This window comes from Lissotriton vulgaris, chromosome 1_1 (genome assembly GCF_964263255.1).
Source record: "Lissotriton vulgaris chromosome 1_1, aLisVul1.2, whole genome shotgun sequence".
NCBI classification, from domain to species: domain Eukaryota; kingdom Metazoa; phylum Chordata; class Amphibia; order Caudata; family Salamandridae; genus Lissotriton; species Lissotriton vulgaris.
Window position 1 is genome coordinate 1,427,469,190 of NC_141685.1, and position 20,921 is coordinate 1,427,490,110.

The following is a 20,921-nucleotide window of genomic DNA, read 5'->3' on the forward strand; positions in this document are numbered from 1 at the left end:
CTTTTTTACTGTTTGCAATCGCTGTTTGCGTGCTCAGGGGGAAATATCTCGCGAACACGCATTTGAGAAAGCGAACAAGCAAAAAATTAAGCGAAGTCGCGGAACTCAGAATTTTGGGCAATTTCGCGTTTTCTGTGGAACGCGAAATTATGTAAAATCCGCGAGCGGACAGGAATTTACCGCCCAGGCCTACCTACAATATGAAATTACATAGGTCATACACATTTAATAGACGATCGTAATACTGAATGTTTATTACCATTTGAGGATTGATTTTACCACATACTGTTATTTTATATGCACCTTATCATTTACTTTATTATAGAAACCATATTACTATTAAGCTGTTATTCTTTATACACTTTATTGTCTAGTCGGTGGCAGAGTACTATATTCGTCTAAAGTCGCTGCTAACATTATGAGGTCTGGGAATTGAGATATAAATAATGCTGCGGTTCCTCCCGTATAATCAAATGATAAAACAAGGAAGATAAATTGTATCCCGTGGCTTTACTAGACAAAGCTAAAATATGATAATACTTACATGATGATTTACATTTTGCTGCACTTTAGTCTATTTCTGGATTAACTTACAAATACTACATGCTGCCACTATAAGTACTATTATTTCTATTTCCCCTCTTTTCTCTTTCTTGTATTCTACTGATTTTAGATTCAATTGTCACCTTTCAATGACTTCGCAAAACTGTTGTATTTGCTCGGCATGTGATTTTTTAGACTACTTTTATGGTTGTATTTTTAAAGTAATAAAGTTGAAATTGAAATTTAACATGGTTCATTCATATTTTTCACCATTCTAACAATGGATATACAATGATGTGTCTCATCTGTCTAATAATCGCAGTGCGCATTACAAGGATTAGATCTTTTCATTTAACACAAGGAAATGTATTATTGTCTCTTCTCTTTGTGAAACCCTGGGCATGCAAAAGTGATCAATGAAAGGGTTAGATTTTTTTCCATAAATTACTTGTGAATAAGGGTGGTCATGCTCTGGAAGTTTAGGAGTTTAGATGTGATACTGTGAGCTAGCCATTCCAATATTTACTGACGATATAAGAAGGCGCAATCCCTATATTATGAACTTTTGTTGATCCAATCCACAGTCCAACTACATTGATAGGAACCATGTAACACATAGGGTGGACATATTAGAACATGTGTACAACCTCCACATCCAGTCACTGGGGCAAAATTGACTATTGCATAGCACTGGATTTTTGTAATTTCCAACTCTGCAGGGGTTCTTGTAAATGCAACATGTGAATTAATTCTTGTCAACATTGCACCAAGGACATTCTTAAGAACCCTGAATAAGCCACTGTAGGATATGCCACCAACTGCAACAGTGCGTTGTTAGCTAACAGGTGCTAAAGGTATGCGTTACACAAAATTGAGGATAGGAGTTGAACCACTGCATTGTACAGGACTGCATTGTACAGGGTCCAGTTCATTTTTTAAACTAAGAATCACCCCTTTGCTAAACATGTACCTGGCATCCTATAATCTGTTTGGCCAAATAGTCATCCTCTGTATGAAAATCCTCTGTCTCCTCCTCCTCCTTTGTTGGGCTCCAAGAAACGACATCATCCTCATTAAAGCATACTGTGTTGCCACTGTGAAATATTGCAATACCTTTTGGCCGTCTTTTGCACCTTTTTACTACTAGCTTCCAATTCATGCTATTCTGCAGAGTTACTTTCTGTGTTTTAATGTATTTCCTATTTGCAAATGCATAGTACACTGAAATAGTTATTTGCTAATTGCTCCTTGCTGTTAGTGATGCAGTATTTTCTGTCGCAAAATAAGGTATCCCAAATTATATGGTACGGTGTGCAATTTAAAAAATACAGCATTGGTGATTGTATACCTATTTATTTAGCAGTCCTAAACCAGTAGGCAACTCGTTTTTTTTTTTTTTTTTGTACATCTGGCCCCAAATCATTTTATTTTGCCTCTTCTATTAAACAATTGAAGGAAATATGTTCTCAAACAAAATACATGATGTTTGTGTTAGTTATGTTCCTTTCTCTGCATTTACTCTTTTTATAATATTCAAACTTGGACTGCCTTTTCTAAAGAAATATACGCTTAGCAATGGTTTGTAGATCAATAACACTATTTGTTTGGGGGTCCCAAACTAATTTTCGACTCACAACTTTTTCATATGTCAAGTTCCAAGGTATCCTATTTTGCCTCTCCTGTGACACAATTGGAAGAGATATGCCCTCAAACAAAATCCTTGATGTTTGTGTTAGTTATATTACTTTCTCTGCAATTGCTTTTTTCAATATTCACACTCGGACTACTGTCTCTAAAGTACTCTTATTTTTATCAGAGTTAGGACCATGTAATTTACATACATTTGTTAACTTACTTCTTCTATACCAATATGAGGAGCACATTGTAAAAAAGTCCCTGCTTACAGCTGCAAATCTTTCAAGGACCAATATTATTGTAATTTAATTGGATGTACACCTGAGAGTTCTGTAATTCAGTGCCTAAAGGAATAAAAAAGCGAGAACTGCATTGAACGAGTCGGTGCTTGACATTTGAGGATTGGGCTATGTAATACGCATTATTATAACAGCACAGGAGATGCAGTTAAAGAGGAGTTGGCAGATATTAAGATCCCTAATGAAGTCATGTGGGTTGGGGTGAAATGTGTTGGTCTGAAAAATTGTGTTTGAAGAATAAAGTTGGATCTAAATATCATTGGCACCAGTGAATTAATGACCTGAATGAAGATTTGATATATACATGGACTCTTATGACATTACTTGGACTTTTGAAAACATGTTTATGATGCTTTAGCTATTCTTAGAGCGGTCCCCAGTTCATTGTGTATGTTTTCAAATTATGGCGGGGGTTCTTGAGTGGTAGAATCCTATGGGATGAAGTGCTTACATTGTATTCTATTATTTTGGTTGACACTTGTGCAAATTATTAGGGCTATTAAAGCTCTTGTTTTTTTGTTCAATAAGCCAATTTACTCCATAGCCCAATTCATTCTGTTTAGTCAACAGCACCAGAGCAGTCAGGAAAACCAAAGAGATGTAGATGAAGAATGTTGTGTTTGGTAAAAGATCATTCTAGTTGTGTGTCAAGGTTACAAGCACCCTTACCTGTAGGCCACTTGTAGATGGATTCCGCAGAGACGTTATGGACCAACTTCCCCAAATTCTAGGCAATTCCTAGTGATTTTATACATTACACTGAGGTAATCATATAGAAATCAGGGAGGTAGGCCGGATCGTGGACCCTACCTGCTTCCTTAATTGTCGACCTGCGAGGCAATAAAGGAAAGCTTTTTGTAATCTCTATCCTGTATTTCTATTCTCAAATCTTCTGCTCTACTGTTTTCTTCCCTATAGATTCTCTTTTATAAGTTATGTGCAAGCCTACCTCCGACTGTTAAGGCCTAGGCGTCACGTCCGTGTTGTCGTCGTGAAGGGTGAAGTAGAGTAGGGCAGTGTTGAAGCGGATGGATTGCCAAAGAATCAGATTGCCACTGGAAACTAAACAGTTAAGAATAAGTTACTTTCTTTCTTATGTTTGCCTATTCCTTATCACTACTCCTTACTTATTTATACACCACTTACTCTCTCAGTATTTAGTTGTGTCTTCCTTCACCTTTTCTTCCTAGACAAAATAACTATTAACAAGATACAATTTGCACAAAAACATTCAATAAGAACTATTGTCCCAAAAGTTAGCCTTGATACTTCTCAAAGCCTTAAAGATCAAGAAATGTCTAATTCAGGAAGTCTCTACTCAAGTTCTCTTAATGCTTCTTCAAAACAATGTCCAGGTAAATTGTTCGAGTTTGAAACCATTTGTCGCTTGCTTGCGTTGGGCGCCTGTTGACTCAAACAATAAATGAAAGTTTTCACTTAGCTTTTTTATCTTCCGTGTCCTTTCTCTTTAAATGCGCGATGCCGAGATGAAGATGCCAAGATGCAGACCTTCGGAATTTCAAGGGCGTTGGCTGCTGTCTGCTGACTCCGAGGGTTCCCCAAGACGATCCTGTGCCGGGCGGTGGCGAAAGGCAAAGCGTAGGACTGCGTTGGGTGTGGCCTTTTATAGCTGTGCCACACCCAGGGTTCTCTGACGCAACGCGCACCTTTTCCTGCGTGCGCTTTTCACAGCGTGCGCTAGCACCGTTCTTCTGCGTGCGCTCTCTCAGCATGCGCTCGCGTCTCTGAAACACTTTGTCAAATGACTGGTAAAATATAACTCGCCAGCAACTGTACAATCTGAGTAAAAATACATGCTTCTCTCCAGTCTCCTCATAATCGTAATAAAACAGCGCTTGACCAAACTACCAGAAAAGGATACAATAAAAGCATACAGTTTTAATTGAAATGAATATTCACATGAAAGTGAAAACACGGTTTAAACACTTACACTTGACATTTCTGGAGTGCTGGTTGCACGGGACAGGGGTGGGTTTCTTGAGTGGGCAAAACTACTCTTGTGGGAGCCGGATGTGTGTAACGTTAGTGGTTCATGACAGTACTCCCCTCTCAAGAGCCCTCCCAAAATGTGTGGAACAGGTTTTGGTTTGTTTGGGTTATGAAGATGAAAACTTCTAAGTAATCGAGGAGAATTTTGCAAATTGGAAAGAGGTTCCCAGGTTCGCTCTTCTGGACCATAACCTTTCCAATGTATTAAATAAAACAGTTTTCCTCGAATTCTTTTTGAATCTAAGATCTTTTGGACTTCAAATTCAGGGATTCCATCGATGTGTAGGGGTACTGGATTCTTTTTGAATCTAGTCTTAGGGTCACAAGGTTTAACCAGTGACACATGAAATACCAGATGAAATTTATACTTGGTGGGTAATATTAGTTTAATACTGACCGGATTGATTATTTTCTCTATATCAAATGGTCCGATGAATTTGGGACGAAACTTTTTACAAATATTTATCTTTAGATTCTTTGTGGATAACCATACCTTATCTCCGATGGAGTATTTAGGTGGTGGTTTCCTGTGTAAATCTGAAAGTTCTTTTTGACTTTCTTTTGCTTGTGCTAAATGATACTGAGCCAGATTTTGTACATGAATCAATTTCGTAACGTGATCCTCCAAAGATGGTATTGCTGAAGGAATCAATATAGTTCCCAGGATATTTTTAGGATGAAATCCATAAGTGCAGAAGAAGGGCGAAAGAGTGGTGGAAGAATTATCCATGTTATTGAACGCGAATTCTAAAACCCATAAAATATCTGACCATTCCTTCTCTTCTTCTACCAAAGCGCATCTTAAAAATTGCTCTATGGTTTGATTGGTTCTTTCGGTTAAGCCATCTGTTTGGGGGTGATACCCAGAAGATGTGCGAATGTCCATATCTAAAGTTTCACCTAAATGTTGCCAAAAGTGCGAAACAAATTGTGGACCCCTATCAGAAATTATTATCGAAGGAATACCATGTAATCGAATTATTTCTTTAGAGAAGATTTGAGTTAACTCTTTTGCAGAGGGAATTTTCTTTAGTGGGATGAAATGCGCCATACGAGAGAAATGATCAACTACAGTCAGAATTGTGTTAAAACCTTCCTTGGTCTTTGGAAGCTCCACAATAAAATCAAGAGATATTGTGTGCCAAGGTTGAGGGGAAATCGGGAGGGGAAGTAACAGACCACTAGGTGCTTGATGTTGTGTTTTATTCTGTGCACAAATCACACAAGTCTCAATATAAGATCTCACATCGTTTAACAAGGAAGACCACCAGAATTTCCTTTTAATTAATTGACTGGTCTTGGTAACTCCGGGGTGTGCAGACATTAGTGTGTCATGATGCAACTGTATTACTCTATTTTTTAGTTCTGGTGTGGGTACAAAAATCTGTTCATTCATATATAAAAATCCTTCTCTTAACTGCAACAAAGGATGTAAATCATACCATTCCTGTGATGTTTTTTCCTGAATCTTTTTTTTAATGTCTTCCATTACATCGGTAACAATCACTCCAACCTTAAAACAATGGTCTGGTAGAACAGGTTGAGTTTTTTCAGAGGAACCATCTTTTTCTTCTAACATCCCCAAACGTGACAAAGCATCTGCTTTTAAGTTCTCTTTTCCGGGTCGATAAGTAATCACAAAGTTGTAATCATTAAAGAATAATGTCCAACGTAATTGCCTAGCAGTGAGTGCTTTAACTGAACGCAGAAATTTTAGATTTCTGTGATCAGTATAGATCGTTATAGGATGTCTTGCTCCTAACAAGTAATGACGCCATTCTTCGAAGACTGCTTTGATGGCTAACAACTCCTTGTCAGCGATAGCGTAGTTTTGCTCTGTAGGGGTTAGTGTCCGTGAATAATATGCAATTGGATGCATCTGACCTGTTTCTTTGTGTCTTTGAGATAAAATCCCTCCGATGGCAAACTGAGAAGCATCTGCTTCAACAATAAAGGGATTAGAAGGATCCGGATGCATTAATACAGGGGCTGTAGTAAACTGTCTTTTGAGATTCTGAAAAGCTTCCTCTGCATCGTTATTCCAATCAAATTTTATACCTTTCTTCAGAAGCCTAGTAATTGGGGTTATCAAATGAGAGAAGTTACAGATAAAGCGTCTATAAAAATTAGCGAACCCCAAAAAGCTCTGTACTTGCTTCACTGAAGAAGGACTGCTCCAATCAAGAACTGCTTGGATTTTCTTTGGATCCATTTCTATACCTTCTGGACTTAAAACATATCCCAGGAATTCAACTTTAGTAGTATGGAATGTACTTTTCTCGAGTTTAACGTACAAGGAGTTGTCAAGAAGTTTTCGAAGAATAGCTCTTACTTGTTGTACATGTTCTGTGGTGTTTTTAGAATAAATGAGAATATCATCTATGTACACAATACAACAAATATCCAGAAATTCCCTTAGGACCTCGTTTATAAAAAATTGGAACGCTGCGGGAGCGTTGCAGAGTCCGAATGGCATGACCTGATACTCGTACAAACCAAATTTGGTACGAAATGCTGTTTTCCATTCGTCGCCACTTCGAACCTTAACCAAATGGTAAGCTCCTCGCAAATCCAATTTAGTATAAATGACGGCATCTTTTAGTTGGTCTAAGAGAGTAGGAATTAAGGGAAGTGGATATCTGTTCTTAATGGTTACGTTGTTTAGAGCTCTATAGTCGATGCAAGAACGCAACTCACCTCCCTTTTTTGGGATAAAAAAGAGAGGAGAGGATACTGGAGATTTCGAGTGTCTAATAAATCCATTTGCCAAGTATTCATCTAAATAGTCTCTTAAATGGTCGTTTTCTTTTTCGGTGAGTGCATAAATTCGACTACACGGCAAGGTAGCCCCTGGCACTAGATCTATTCGACAATCGAAGTCCTGATGGGGTGGTAAAGTATTGGCCTTTGTTTTGTCAAACACATCGTGAAGATCAGAATATTCCTTAGGAACTCCTTCCAAAATTAACACACTTTTTGAGTTCAGGGGGAAATTACTACCTTGAATCAGTACTTTGGAATCTTGTGACAATAAACAGGTTGATGTACAATAATTTGAATCTAACAGCACTGTTCTCTCCACCCAATCAATTTTGGGATTATGCTTAATTAGCCAAGGTATGCCTAGAATCAAGCGAAATTGAGGAGCGTCAATGATGTCAAAGGTTATGTTTTCTTTATGTGCATTTAAACAAGTCATTGCAAGTGTTTCGGTGTGAAACTGAATTAAACCTGATGATAACTCCTTACCATCAACAGCTCTGACCACTTCCGGATGTTCTTTAGACTTGGTCTTGAAATCTAGTTCTTTTAAAAACATTGTGTCTATAAAATTGCCTGTGGCCCCTGAGTCAATTAAAGCGTCAACCGTCCAGTTTTTCCCTATTTCTTTAAGAGATTGTAAAGTAACCTTTATACTAAGATGTTGGGAAGTTATTTCAGGAGTTATGGAGGCCAAACTAGAAATCTTACTCGACAATCTGACCTCTCGATTTGTCGAGCCAGTTAGTTTTCCGACTGTTGTACTAAAGCTACCTCAGGATTCTTCCCCTTGGGTTTGTTTGGGCGCACCGGGCATTCTTTAACAAAGTGGCCTGACTTGCCGCAATACAGACATTGGTTTAATTTCCTTCTTTTGTCCTTTTCCTCTTTACTTAGAGGACCTTTGATAGTGCCTATCTGCATGGGTTCTCCAAAATCCACCTTGGGTGTGCTTTCTGTTTTTATACTGTTATTTCTTTCTTTAAAAGAAAATACCTTAACTTCAGTCTTTCCTTTTTCGCCTCTTCGTTCTGATAGACGATGATTCAGTTTTACCACTAAATCAATGAAGTCTTCTATAGTATCTGGAGGATCTAAAATCTGTGTGACCATATCCTTTAATTCGTCTTTGAGTCCTTTGTAAAAAAGGGAAACCCTTTTTTCCTCGGGCCAGTGAGCTTCAATTACAAGTCTATTAAATTGAGATATATAATGCAATAAATCCGATGAACCCTGTTTTAAATGTAATAGTTCATGATCTGCTGATTGGACAAAGACATGTTTTGCGAACAATTTTTTCATGGTATTTTTAAACATTCGAAGATTATAGAGTATTGGGTCATCACGATCTACTATTGGCACTGACCATAAAGCTGCGTCACCTCCTAAATATGACAGAATAAAGGCTATTTTAGAGGAGTCATCAGGAAAGGCTGCTGGTTTAGCTATAAAATGTAGATGACTTTGATTTAGAAAAATTGGAAAATTTATTACTATCTCCATAAAATCTTTCTGGAGGTGCTAGGGGGACAGGTACAGGAGTTACAACTTGAATCTGAGTTGGTGTTGTAGATGAACTTGAACCAGAATGCAAGGTTTGAAACCCTGGCTGAAAAGTTGCAGGTTTCAATACAGACTTCTGAGTTGGGGAAAAATTCCAAGTACTAGGGCCAGATTGCATATTACTTCGTATATCAGTGACCTCTCTACGAAGGGCTGCGTTATCAGCTTGAATTGCAGTTAACAGATTTGCCATGTCTTGCAAAGAATTTGCAATGGAAGGATCCATAACGTCTGGGCGAAATAATCGTCGTGGGCTTTGCCTTCTGTCAAGGTTACAAGCACCCTTACCTGTAGGCCACTTGTAGATGGATTCCGCAGAGACGTTATGGACCAACTTCCCCAAATTCTAGGCAATTGCTAGTGATTTTATACATTACACTGAGGTAATCATATAGAAATCAGGGAGGTAGGCCGGATCGTGGACGCTACCTGCTTCCTTAATTGTCGACCTGCGAGGCAATAAAGGAAAGCTTTTTGTAATCTGTATCCTGTATTTCTATTCTCAAATCTTCTGCTCTACTGTTTTCTTCCCTATAGATTCTCTTTTATAAGTTATGTGCAAGCCTACCTGCGACTGTTAAGGCCTAGGCGTCACGTCCGTGTTGTCGTCGTGAAGGGTGAAGTAGAGTAGGGCAGTGTTGAAGCGGATGGATTGCCAAAGAATCAGATTGCCACTGGAAAATAAACAGTTAAGAATAAGTTACTTTCTTTCTTATGTTTGCCTATTCCTTATCACTACTCCTTACTTATTTATACACCACTTACTCTCTCAGTATTTAGTTGTGTCTTCCTTCACCTTTTCTTCCTAGACAAAATAACTATTAACAAGATACAATTTGCACAAAAACATTCAATAAGAACTATTGTCCCAAAAGTTAGCCTTGATACTTCTCAAAGCCTTAAAGATCAAGAAATGTCTAATTCAGGAAGTCTCTACTCAAGTTCTCTTAATGCTTCTTCAAAACAATGTCCAGGTAAATTGTTCGAGTTTGAAACCATTTGTCGCTTGCTTGCGTTGGGCGCCTGTTGACTCAAACAATAAATGAAAGTTTTCACTTAGCTTTTTTATCTTCCGTGTCCTTTCTCTTTAAATGCGCGATGCCGAGATGAAGATGCCAAGAGGCAGACCTTCGGAATTTCAAGGGCGTTGGCTGCTGTCTGCTGACTCCGAGGGTTCCCCAAGACGATCCTGTGCCGGGCGGTGGCGAAAGGCAAAGCGTAGGACTGCGTTGGGTGTGGCCTTTTATAGCTGTGCCACACCCAGGGTTCTCTGACGCAACGCGCACCTTTTCCTGCGTGCGCTTTTCACAGCGTGCGCTAGCACCGTTCTTCTGCATGCGCTCTCTCAGCATGCGCTCGCGTCTCTGAAACACTTTGTCAAATGACTGGTAAAATATAACTCGCCAGCAACTGTACAATCTGAGTAAAAATACATGCTTCTCTCCAATCTCCTCATAATCATAATAAAACAGCGCTTGACCAAACTACCAGAAAAGGATACAATAAAAGCATACAGTTTTAATTGAAATGAATATTCACATGAAAGTGAAAACACGGTTTAAACACTTACACTTGACATTTCTGGAGTGCTGGTTGCACGGGACAGGGGTGGGTTTCTTGAGTGGGCAAAACTACTCTTGTGGGAGCCGGATGTGTGTAACGTTAGTGGTTCATGACATTGTGAATCTAGGTTTCGCAAAGAATATTATGTTATACACATCAGAGGAGTCTTCTAATTATTTTTGTAAACATTTACATTTTACTTTTCAAATTTAGAGGAGCAATGAGGAATGCTTTTTTATGTAAATTGTTTTTCCCTTTCTTTAAATATAACTAGGCTATAATTCCAGGATATAGGAAATATAGCAAAATAATCATTCTTGAGAGTTTTCACTGCTGCAAAAGAGGCAGTGAGTTGGATATCTATTACTTGTCATGTTAATAGATGATAATGCTTATTTGTTTTTCACCGTTCAACATCATACCATGGAAACTCTGCTCATCAAGAGCAGATGGCATATTCTCTAAACCATTGTTGCTGGATTTTCTCAAGATCCAACATTTGTTCTTACTGGGCTGCCGTTCATAAGCAACATTGGTTCTAAATTTGAATGGATATGACACCCCACTCTCTCCTCAACTATATACTGTGAAACATTGTCACTTCCAAGTTAAAAGGCAGTTTCAAACTCAATATAGATAGGAGTCACAGGCAAAAATGTGCTTCAAAACTGTGTATTCACAATGAGTGAATTCATATGAGTAGAATGAACTGGACTCTGTCACTCATCTCACCCTTGTAAAGGTTCTGCGTTTATAACGACTAAAAGATCTGTTTTCTTTGTTATTCAAGCCTAGAAAGATTAAATCCACACCCTCTTGTAATGGTCATGAATACTTTTTTCATGATGAAACAAGCTATAAAATGCCTCTGAAATTATCCCTTTCTGGAGGGTCATCCTAGGTTTTTTGCTGCCTTTTGCTAGACCCTATGTTGTTGCTGGTTGTAGAACTCTGTGGACTTTGCTGCTGCTAGCCAGTAATAGCATGCTTGTGCTCCCTCTTTCATCAAGTTGAAATTGGCATACCTCTGATAGGCATATTTAACTTATATGTTCCTAGTATATGGCACAATGAGTACCCATGGCGTGCAAGTTGAATGTCGCTACTGCACTGCAGCACACCCAGTGGCACCCGCTATGCTGCCAGTGCAAACATGACTGTTGGCCTACCTTTTATAACCTGGCTGTTGCAATTTTAAACTGCAAATTGAACCATCAAAACAACCAATTTTTGACATCTCAAAAACTTCCTTTTAAATGTTTATAAGTCACGCATTTGTTGGTCTTACTGCCCGCAAGCCAGAGTACCTGTATTTAAAGTAGGACATGTAGGAATTTTATGTTAATCATATTGTTACTGTGAAAAAGCTCCAAAAGGTATTTTAATTGAAGCAGAGCTGCTGTTCCATTGGAAAACACACAGTTACCATATTACATTTATTAACGCTGAATCCGGTTAGAAAACAGCAAGAACTAAAATAAACAGCTATTTTTAATAATTTGAAAAAATCCAATTCAATGGTGAAGTTGGATTTTTGATAACTATTAAGCACAAGGTACTTTTAAGCACAAGGTACTCTTCTTCCTTGAATGTCAAATTCTGCTTAACAGGTCTAATAGGGCTTTACATATAACACCCCAGGTGCACTTTAAAAAGTCCTCCTCTGTCACATGCATGTTTTAGCTTACATCTGGGCAGGGTCCTTCATATGTTTCTCCCGCCAGGCATGCTTCAATAACGTAGGGCTGTGTTTGACATTACTATGTCAACTCCTGCTGGAGTGTCAACTCTTGTTTGATAGGTCTGCTGGGTTTCACATTAAACATTTGGAACTCACTTCGAAGAGGCCTTTCTATCACAGGTAAATGTTAACAGACACCAGGGCAGGACCATCCCTTTGTCCTCCCACCAATTGAGACTCTAATCACAGTGCTCCTCTTTCTGACATTACAGTGTCAAATCCTGCTTGACAGGTCTGTTAGGGGTTTACATAAAGCATTTGGGGTGCTCTTCAAGGGGCAAGAACAGGTGGCCTGAATCATTCTGTGCATCTACTGTCTGGTTGCTGGAAATCCCTGCTTTTTTCTATCAGCCTGCTGTCTCTGGCTTTATTGGTCATACAGTGACTGCCCCAAACTCAATTTTAGTGTTAGATGTGGGAGGACACTAGGATTACAATAGTCTACTCACACACACACACACCCACACACCCACAGACACACACACAGCCCTCAAAGCCCAAGTTTAGTGTGGCCTAAAACCTATACTAGCTTGAAAATACCCAAAGTAGGTGGAGTTGATGCTGTAACTTTTACCCCATTGCTTAGGTGTTGCCCAGCAGTCATTCCCACATGCTAGCCCATGCCAGGCATAAACGGGGCATTTACATCCACTCACTTCAGAACACTGCTGGACCTGAGGAAGATCACAAGAGAATTGAACCTACTGTCTGTAACATGAGAAGAGCCCTAGAAGATGAGACTGGCTCTCTCTTCTAAGCAGGATAAAAAAGTGAACTCTGAGCTCACCTCCTATTAAGGGGCACAACAAAGTACAAGATGCCTTTTCCTGAAACTGGCCTGCTGACCAGTGACAACTGGACCTGACCTGAACCCTGCGGTTGGCCTCTGACTTGACACCCTGTGAGTCTTTAATTCCCTCCCTTTTCTGAGGGCGTTAGGAGAGTCAAAATGTAAAATCTTTGACCAGGATGAACCTGGTTGATGTAGCCCACCCATGCTCCATCACAGTCAATGTTGAATTGCACCTAGGTGCTGCTATACCGTGACCATTGACAATCGTTACCAGGAGATTGAGCTTAGATTGATTTAGAAACTTTAAGAGTGCCCTTGAAAAAGGTTGTGATTATTCCTTGTTGTGGGTAGTCACCCATCCTTATTAAAATTCCAATTTCTTACACCCTGCATTATTAAATAGTCTTGAACAGTGATTTGCTGTAGATCTTTCAGGCTCTTAATCAGGTTTAATGCTGGTGAAACATTACTTTTAGCTGTAGTGGGAGATGAATATTAACCGTTAGGCAAAGAGATTGTAGCCTAAATAATGTGTTGATGAGCCTCCATTCAGATGCAGGACCTGAGCTCCAAAGATTTGAATAGATGTCAGACTATAGGTGTAAAAACCTACCAACGATGCAGAAAGCCTAAGACAACTGAAAGTAACAAGATTATCTCTGAAAGAAAATTAATGGAGAGAACTAAATGAGCCTGGGTGACTCTAGATGATACAATATACAATAGTGGTGAGTTGATTTATTGGTTGGCCAATTGGGAATCTGAGCTTAGACTAGTTGCTGGAAAATGAGAACCCTGAGGGACTCTGATACCACCTATGCCAGAGACCGAGAGAGATCACCCAGAATTGCAGGACCGCCAGTTGGCTACATTGCAGGGGGGAGGACAAAAACATGTTGGATCTACCAATGCACGCTGATGATGTTTTAGCAGCAATTAAATCTATGCCATTGGAATTAGAATTAGAATTGCTTTCTTGTACAGTTAATTAAAACTCACAATATAAAAACTTCCATAATTAAAATCGTTATAAGCTTAAATTCACATACATTGTTAAAAAGGAAAAAAGGTGTTTAAAACCCTGTAAAGTCATCATTCTCGATTGCATTATCTGTAATCCACCTATAGGTTTAAAAATGCAACTCAATGTGCTGGTGCGTGCTTTTGACTTGGCGGGTCCTTAGCAGACTGTTCCTTGATTAGCAAGTTGATACATGCTGTTAGTCGCTACACCATGTGATTGGTTCTTAAGTCTTGTGGCCACAATGTCAAAGAACTTCGTCAGTCCACAATTTAGCTAGACCTCTTCAGGTTTGAAACATATCATCACAGCTTGCCTGCAGCTTGTTATAACTTTTTGATTCCATAGTGATCGAAGTAGAGCGCTCCTTATCAGGTTAGGGCAGAAGCAGATTGTATGTATTAGATCCTCATTCCCTGATCTACAAAGACGGCAAAGATGGTCTTCAGGCCTCCTTTTCCAGGGTGCCAAGTGAGGTAGAATTTGTAGGACTCCGAAGCGCAGGTTTAGGAATTTATCTTTTTTCATGAGACCCATTTTCAGGTATTCCTGCGGTTTCGGTGCATTGTAATCTGTCAGCACAGCCCATCCATGAGCCCTCTTGGCCAGGATTTCTTTACCTTCAATAGATGATATCAATTTAGTAACTTTTGTTACCACCTTTTTGAAACTATTGTTGTCAGTCAATGACTCCCAAAGGTTGGTTAATTCCAGATGTTCCAATGAATCTAGAAGGTATTTCTTAGCGGGTGAGTTCGATTGTATTGATAGTTCTGTCCATAGATAAGAGTTTAGGGTTCCTTGCTCAGCGCCTTTGATTTTGCGCCAGCATTTTATGTAAGCGCCTCTTCTCTCCACCGTTTGTTTCTGGAGACCGAATTCGAGGCGGATTGGGGCAGGAGACACATAGTTTGGCAGATGGAAAATTGCCCTGTATGCTCTGCTAATTATTTTGTCCAGAGCGTTAGCGTCTTTCACTTGCATTGGTTCATCACTGTATGTAAGCATAGGCTGTAGGCGTGCTCTGATCACCTGTAGGAGGGGGTCAAGTGATCGATCAGGGAGAACTTTCTTTAACGGCTTAATTGAGAAATAGAATGTAGTACCCTTCCGTGTTATATCCTCTAGTTGGGGTTTGAACGAGCCTCTGCTGTCTAATAATACGCCAGGGTATTTATAGTTGGTTTTTTCGATCCAACCTCTGTCCATCCAGGGACCATGCCAGTTTCTTTGTTTTGTTGCAATTCACTGACATAACTTTAGTTTTATTTAAGTTAATTTTCAATGCGTTGTATGCCATTGGGGAAAGCCTAAGTACCCTGTGGTTTCCCCTCAGAATGTTTTAAAAAATATGCTAATAGATTGGTGGATCCATTGGAGGTGATGTTCCAGGAGGACCTACATACTAATAAGTGCCCACATGACCTTTCCTGTGCATCCATTTTAGTAATCGCCAAGGTCCCCTCCTCTTTGCACTTATTATGAAGCCCTTGGCGTCATGGGGGGTCGGAGAGATGCACATGGGGTATAGATTGGGGAGGGGGACTTGAAGACTATACCGCCTGTTTGATGACAATGTACTTTGATATTTGGAACAACTGCAGCCATCGTCCCTAGAATCATCTAGATCCTGAGCATCTATGGTGATGTTTCTGGTTAGTCTCAATAGTCTTAAGCCAGGATTGGCTCAGTGTACAATGTAATACATTTTATGTTTTCAATATCCCTGCAAGTCATAAGGGGTCCCTCAAAATACCTGGGCATATATATCATTCAACCAGAGGAACATTGGGTTTAAATATAACACTGTTACTGCTTAAACTGTTACACTAAATGATTGCATGAGGCAGATTCCTGATCTCAGTATTGGGGAAAGGAGATTTATATAAAATTATGTCACTACAGCAGCTCCTTTCATGTTGCAGAATTATCCATATCATCTGCCCCATTACTTCTTTAAAGGTTTGCAATCTAGTTTGACTTCATACCTCTGGGGAGCAGCCCTCAACATGTTGCTTTGATTAAGTGTGTCCAGTTACCTTATGATGGGGGAATGGGTGAACCTGATATTCAACTTTACTACTGGGCAGAACAGTTGCTCCTCATTAATGATTGGTTGTTTGAGGAACAAAACGATCCTGCCATTAAGCGTGAATAGTCATATGTGGAAGAATAGGTTGTGTTGGTCCATCTGTATGGTGATAAACCCCCAGAGGGTCCCCTGACTGATATTGGGACTGCATAATGAAAGTTGGTTTAAAGCCCTTAAATCGACCACTTGGATGAAGAAATTAACTCCATTAACACCATTGCTGATGGGTAACATGGCCTTTAGTTAATAGATTGGAAACATTTGAGGCTTGGGACAGAGTGATGAACTTGGTAATGAGTTCGATTTACATGTATCAAAATATTTCAGATTTCTGGAAATATGTCACATGCTAGAGAAATCTAAGGAAGCTTTCATCCCCTTCATAAGATATCATACTGATTGAATCCAAAGTAGTTTTGGACGCAAAAGGGAGAAAGGTAGTCTTACAGCTATTCCACGCACTAGTGATTACCATGCATGGCTCGCCCAAGATCCTGCGAAATAGGTGGGCTTGTGACTTGGGTGTATTGGACGATGACGACTAGCTTGATGCCAAGACCAAGAAGGCAGCCAAAGTGTCAGCAATCTCAGCTAGGTTGCATTCAGTTCCATTTAAATACCTCACCACCACAGAACCTAGTATATCCCTTGATAATTGTACCAAATCGGGAGATTACCTATCACAGTTGTACTAGATGTCAATTGCTGACTGGAAAACCATTACACCTGGTTTTGTATTGGCCAAAAATATAGATTTATTTGCTGCAAGTTCATGCTATCCTACAAAGAGTAACTGGCATCCCGATAATGTTCATTCCTAAATGTGTCCTCCTGGGTTTATGTCAGGAATGGGACAAGTCATGGGGAGACAGACTGTTACTGCAAATTGGTCACTTGGTGGCAAAAAAGGACATCACTAAGTATTGGCGGGAATACTCTATCTGTTCGATTACAGAGTGGCTCCAAGATATGGATAACTTGACCCCCACTGAGGATTTCATATATGAGACCCGTGGGTGCCCCAGAGAATACAAAACTGCAAAGGAAAACTCTTGGATCATTTTCATGGCGTTCTTCCTTTAAGATCAAACCACAGTAAATGTTGATTCAAATAGTACTGAACTTTTGACGATGTATGTACAGACTATGAGCGCTTGATGTTACAAATATCTCCCTGTGATAAGTTTTGGTGCCAAAAGCCGTGAGTACTGCCTTTTATTTATAAAACCATTAAACAATAAAAAAATAATTTTTAAAAAGTCTGATTTTCCAGCATTGAATCTTACATAGGCTCACATCCTTGAATTATTACCTGTTGTTAAGCTGGGTGTCCCACAGTGAGGTTTTAATAGTAGTACTAAGGAATTTTATTGGAAACAGCATAATGCAAACTAGAATAATCACCTCATTAGAAAAGACCCAAACTTCAACCAGTAAGGCGAGTCTCCTGGACATCAAATCCCCCCCTCCCGACCGCCAAGATAGGCCACCATAGTTGAGATTTCTATAGCATTAAAGAGAAAGAATATACTTAATGGGAGCCTCTGCTCAGAGAGGAGGATGGTCATAAGATTCTCCTTGAAATATCTGTATCTACAGGAAAGTAACTTTCTATCTCCATTGTATCTGCTATAACTTTGTATTCTTTAACCAGCAAGCAGGATCTAGTTCATAATCCCCATTATTAGAACAACAGTATACATTGACATTATGAAATAAAATAGTAAAAGTGAGAAGAGGTTCACCTTTATGTAGAAGATGACTTAAGAACGCATTACCCACAGATGATTTTTTCAAAGAGTCTGTAGTCAGACAGTATTACTTTGTAAATCTGCAGCCGTGGCCGGTAGTGGGAGTACCGGCCGGGCGATGATGTGGGGAGGGGCAGGGTGGGGGGTAGTTATGTATGGATTACGGACTTTAACAGGTAAGTAAATATATAAATACATAAAACGAATTTCGTTGCGCGCACTGCATCTCATTTGGTGATGCAGTTCATGCAACGAAATTCGTTTTATTTATTTACATGTTTACTTACCTGTTAAAGTCCGTAATCCATACATTACTACGCCCCACCCTGCCCCTCCCCACGTCACCGCCCAGCCGGTACTCCCACTACCGGCCGCAGCTGTAAATCTGAATCTCTTCTTCAGTTTAGCTGGAGCTGGATGTCTTCAGATGCTTAAAGTTAAATATTGAGTCTACCACTCTACTGTGGACACTCAGATTAGTGATTTCTTTTGGACAGTCACAGAAATGCAATGAAGACATCCTCACTGAAAACAAAATAATAGCACAATGGATTGCAGCTGCTGTTGTGTTCCATCACTGCAAGAATGGCTGTCCTCTACAATCTACTTTGTTGGCTCATTCCACATGGAAAGTAGCCTCCACAGCAGTACTTTATGCTGTAGTTTCTCTATCAGACATCGAAAAATGGGCAACATGAAGGAGTCGCTTCTCATCACCGATCAGAAGCTTCTGTTACCATATCCTTTTATACTGATGGTGTGGAATTCTAAAGATGGTGGGGCATGGGGTATTGGAGTATGCACTCTCAAATCATTGATTGAAGTTTGGATCTTTTCTAATGAGACAATTGAGCCAATAAAGTTTGAATGTTTTGCGCTGATTTTTAATGCAATCTCTTAATACTGCTTTTGAAATGTAACAGTAGAACTTTCATCTCTAAGACTTGGAGTGAGTCAATCATGTGAATCTAGAGAACTGGAGTTATAGGCAAGGGGCTCGATGCTTCTTTCAGTTATCCAGCATATCTCAAGTATATTAGTCAGAGGACCAATATTAATGTAAACAAAGCATTCCAAAGAAAATGACCATTCACTTGCAAACTGTACATTGCAAGGATTCATCGGGATGTTCCTTGAAATGACGGCTAAGAGCCCTATTCACAGAACTAACTTACAACAAAATCCTAACTGACTACCATTTTGGTATTCACAGAATGCACTTACTCATTTTGGTATCCACAGAATAGAATGCACTTACTAATTTTTGTATTCACAGAATGCACTTATTAATTTTGGTATTCACAAAAGGCACTTACTCATTGATGAGTAAGTGCCTTCTGTGAATACCAAAATTGGTAACTTACTCATTTTGAGTAACATACTCATTTTGAGTAACTTACTCATTTTGGTATTCACAGAAGGCACTTACTCATCAATGAGTAAGTGCCTTCTGTGAATACCAAAATTAATAAGTGCATTCTGTGAATACCAAAATGAGTAAGTGCATTCTGTGAATACCAATATGGTATTAAGTTTAGGATTTTGTAGTAAGTTAGTTCTGTGAATCGGGCCCTAAGACTTTATACATGCTGTGCCAAAATGTAATTGCGCATTGACCACAAAAGTTATCAGTATTTTTCAGCCCATAATTCATCACTTTTAGTTAATTTTGTCAAGTCTAGATATCCAGACAAGTATTCTATATCCTTTAAAATAACGTACTTTTGGTAGCATTATGCTTATGCTCTTTCTGTGTGTTTTATTCAAATGGGTCTTTTTAGAATAGTGCTACTGATCAATTCTCCTTTTAGGCACTGCTTCAAAAATGGGGTCAAATTAAAATGCTTTTCTCCAGTATTGGAGCTTTCAAAGGTTTACATACTAGAATCATTCCCTGTCATCGAGACTCCAATCTCGATGACCGGGAATGATTCAAGCATGTGAATCTATGAAAGTTTCCAATACTGGGGCACTACCGTTACAGGTAAGTAACTTATTTTCTTAAACAATTTGATGTGTCTTGTCCTGGGTTATTTCATGTTAACGATCTGATATTCCAGTGTTTATGTATGATTTGTTGTCAGCTTTACTGAAAAGTTGTGACTTATGAAAGAAACCATTGTATTTATTTACCCCATTTGCGTTATTTTCAGACATGATTTCATTGGTGAATTCACAACAAGTTATCGTGAGTTGTCAAGGGGCCAGTCACAGTTTAATATTTATGAGGTGAGCAATTTAATTTTCTTTCAGTATCATTTCCAGTTCCAAAACTGGCAGAACTTTTAATCATGTTAGGTTTTATAGGAACAGAGGAATAGCCAACTTTGAAATAGTCAGATGCTATGGAATGCAGGATACATAGTAAAGCAAGCGTGAAAGACACTGGTGTATTGTTGGAAAGTGAAATTATTGTACAGTACACACCAACTTTCAAAGTAGGTTGTCTGTTAAGGGGAAATTCATGCAAGATAATGATAGGTGTAGGTCTCCGATGGGTATATAGTTGGCCACTGCACATGCCTTGTTTCTCTGAGCATTTTTAAATTCTTCTCTTGAAACCTTTGGTCTCTTTTGTAGAAGAGAGGTAATTATTTACATCTCTCGAAGATATAAATTGAATACTGTAACTGAGAGGCTGTGGCCAGTCTGTCAGTAATGGCTAAGGACTTTGGGAGATCTTGTCTTTCCTCAGAGTTGCAAATTGCCCATGCAACCATTGTCGGTTGTGTTTCTTGAGTACTGGCTGTGTTTTTTCAATGGGTAAATTCACTTTTAACCTTGCAAAGTGATAAAATCTAGTGGAATTTTAACTCTTTGGGAGAATAACTCACTGATCAAACTGTCACAAGAAAATATTTAATTGAAATTTCTCTTCTGCTAGACGAGTGTTTCCAGATGATCGTACCCACTTTGTTCTCGAATTTTGGGTTTGTAGTCCAATTTGAAAGCACAGACACTTGTGGGACAGTGAAAACCCCCTTGGTGACACACTGCACTCCACTGTTGTCATCACGCATCATACTATCTCTTATAATAACTATGGCAGCATGCCAATTTCTCTCTCATTGGAAGTGTTTTACTTTCCACCATAAGATGTCCTGGTTGCCACATAGATATTGCTTTATGTACATTTAGAAAATGTTGTGA

General features: G+C 39.2%; 1 protein-coding gene across 3 annotated transcripts in view; it reads left to right on the plus strand.

Annotated features, from left to right (window-relative positions):
• Positions 1-20,921, plus strand: part of CPNE8 (copine 8) — a 990,278-nt gene that overhangs the window by 647,675 nt on the left and 321,682 nt on the right. For all 3 annotated transcript variants that reach the window (XM_086967237.1, XM_086967238.1, XM_086967242.1), the window contains one exon: positions 19,925-20,000. In XM_086967237.1, coding sequence (XP_086823363.1) covers positions 19,925-20,000 — 76 coding nt within the window. The remainder of the gene's footprint in view (positions 1-19,924; positions 20,001-20,921) is intronic.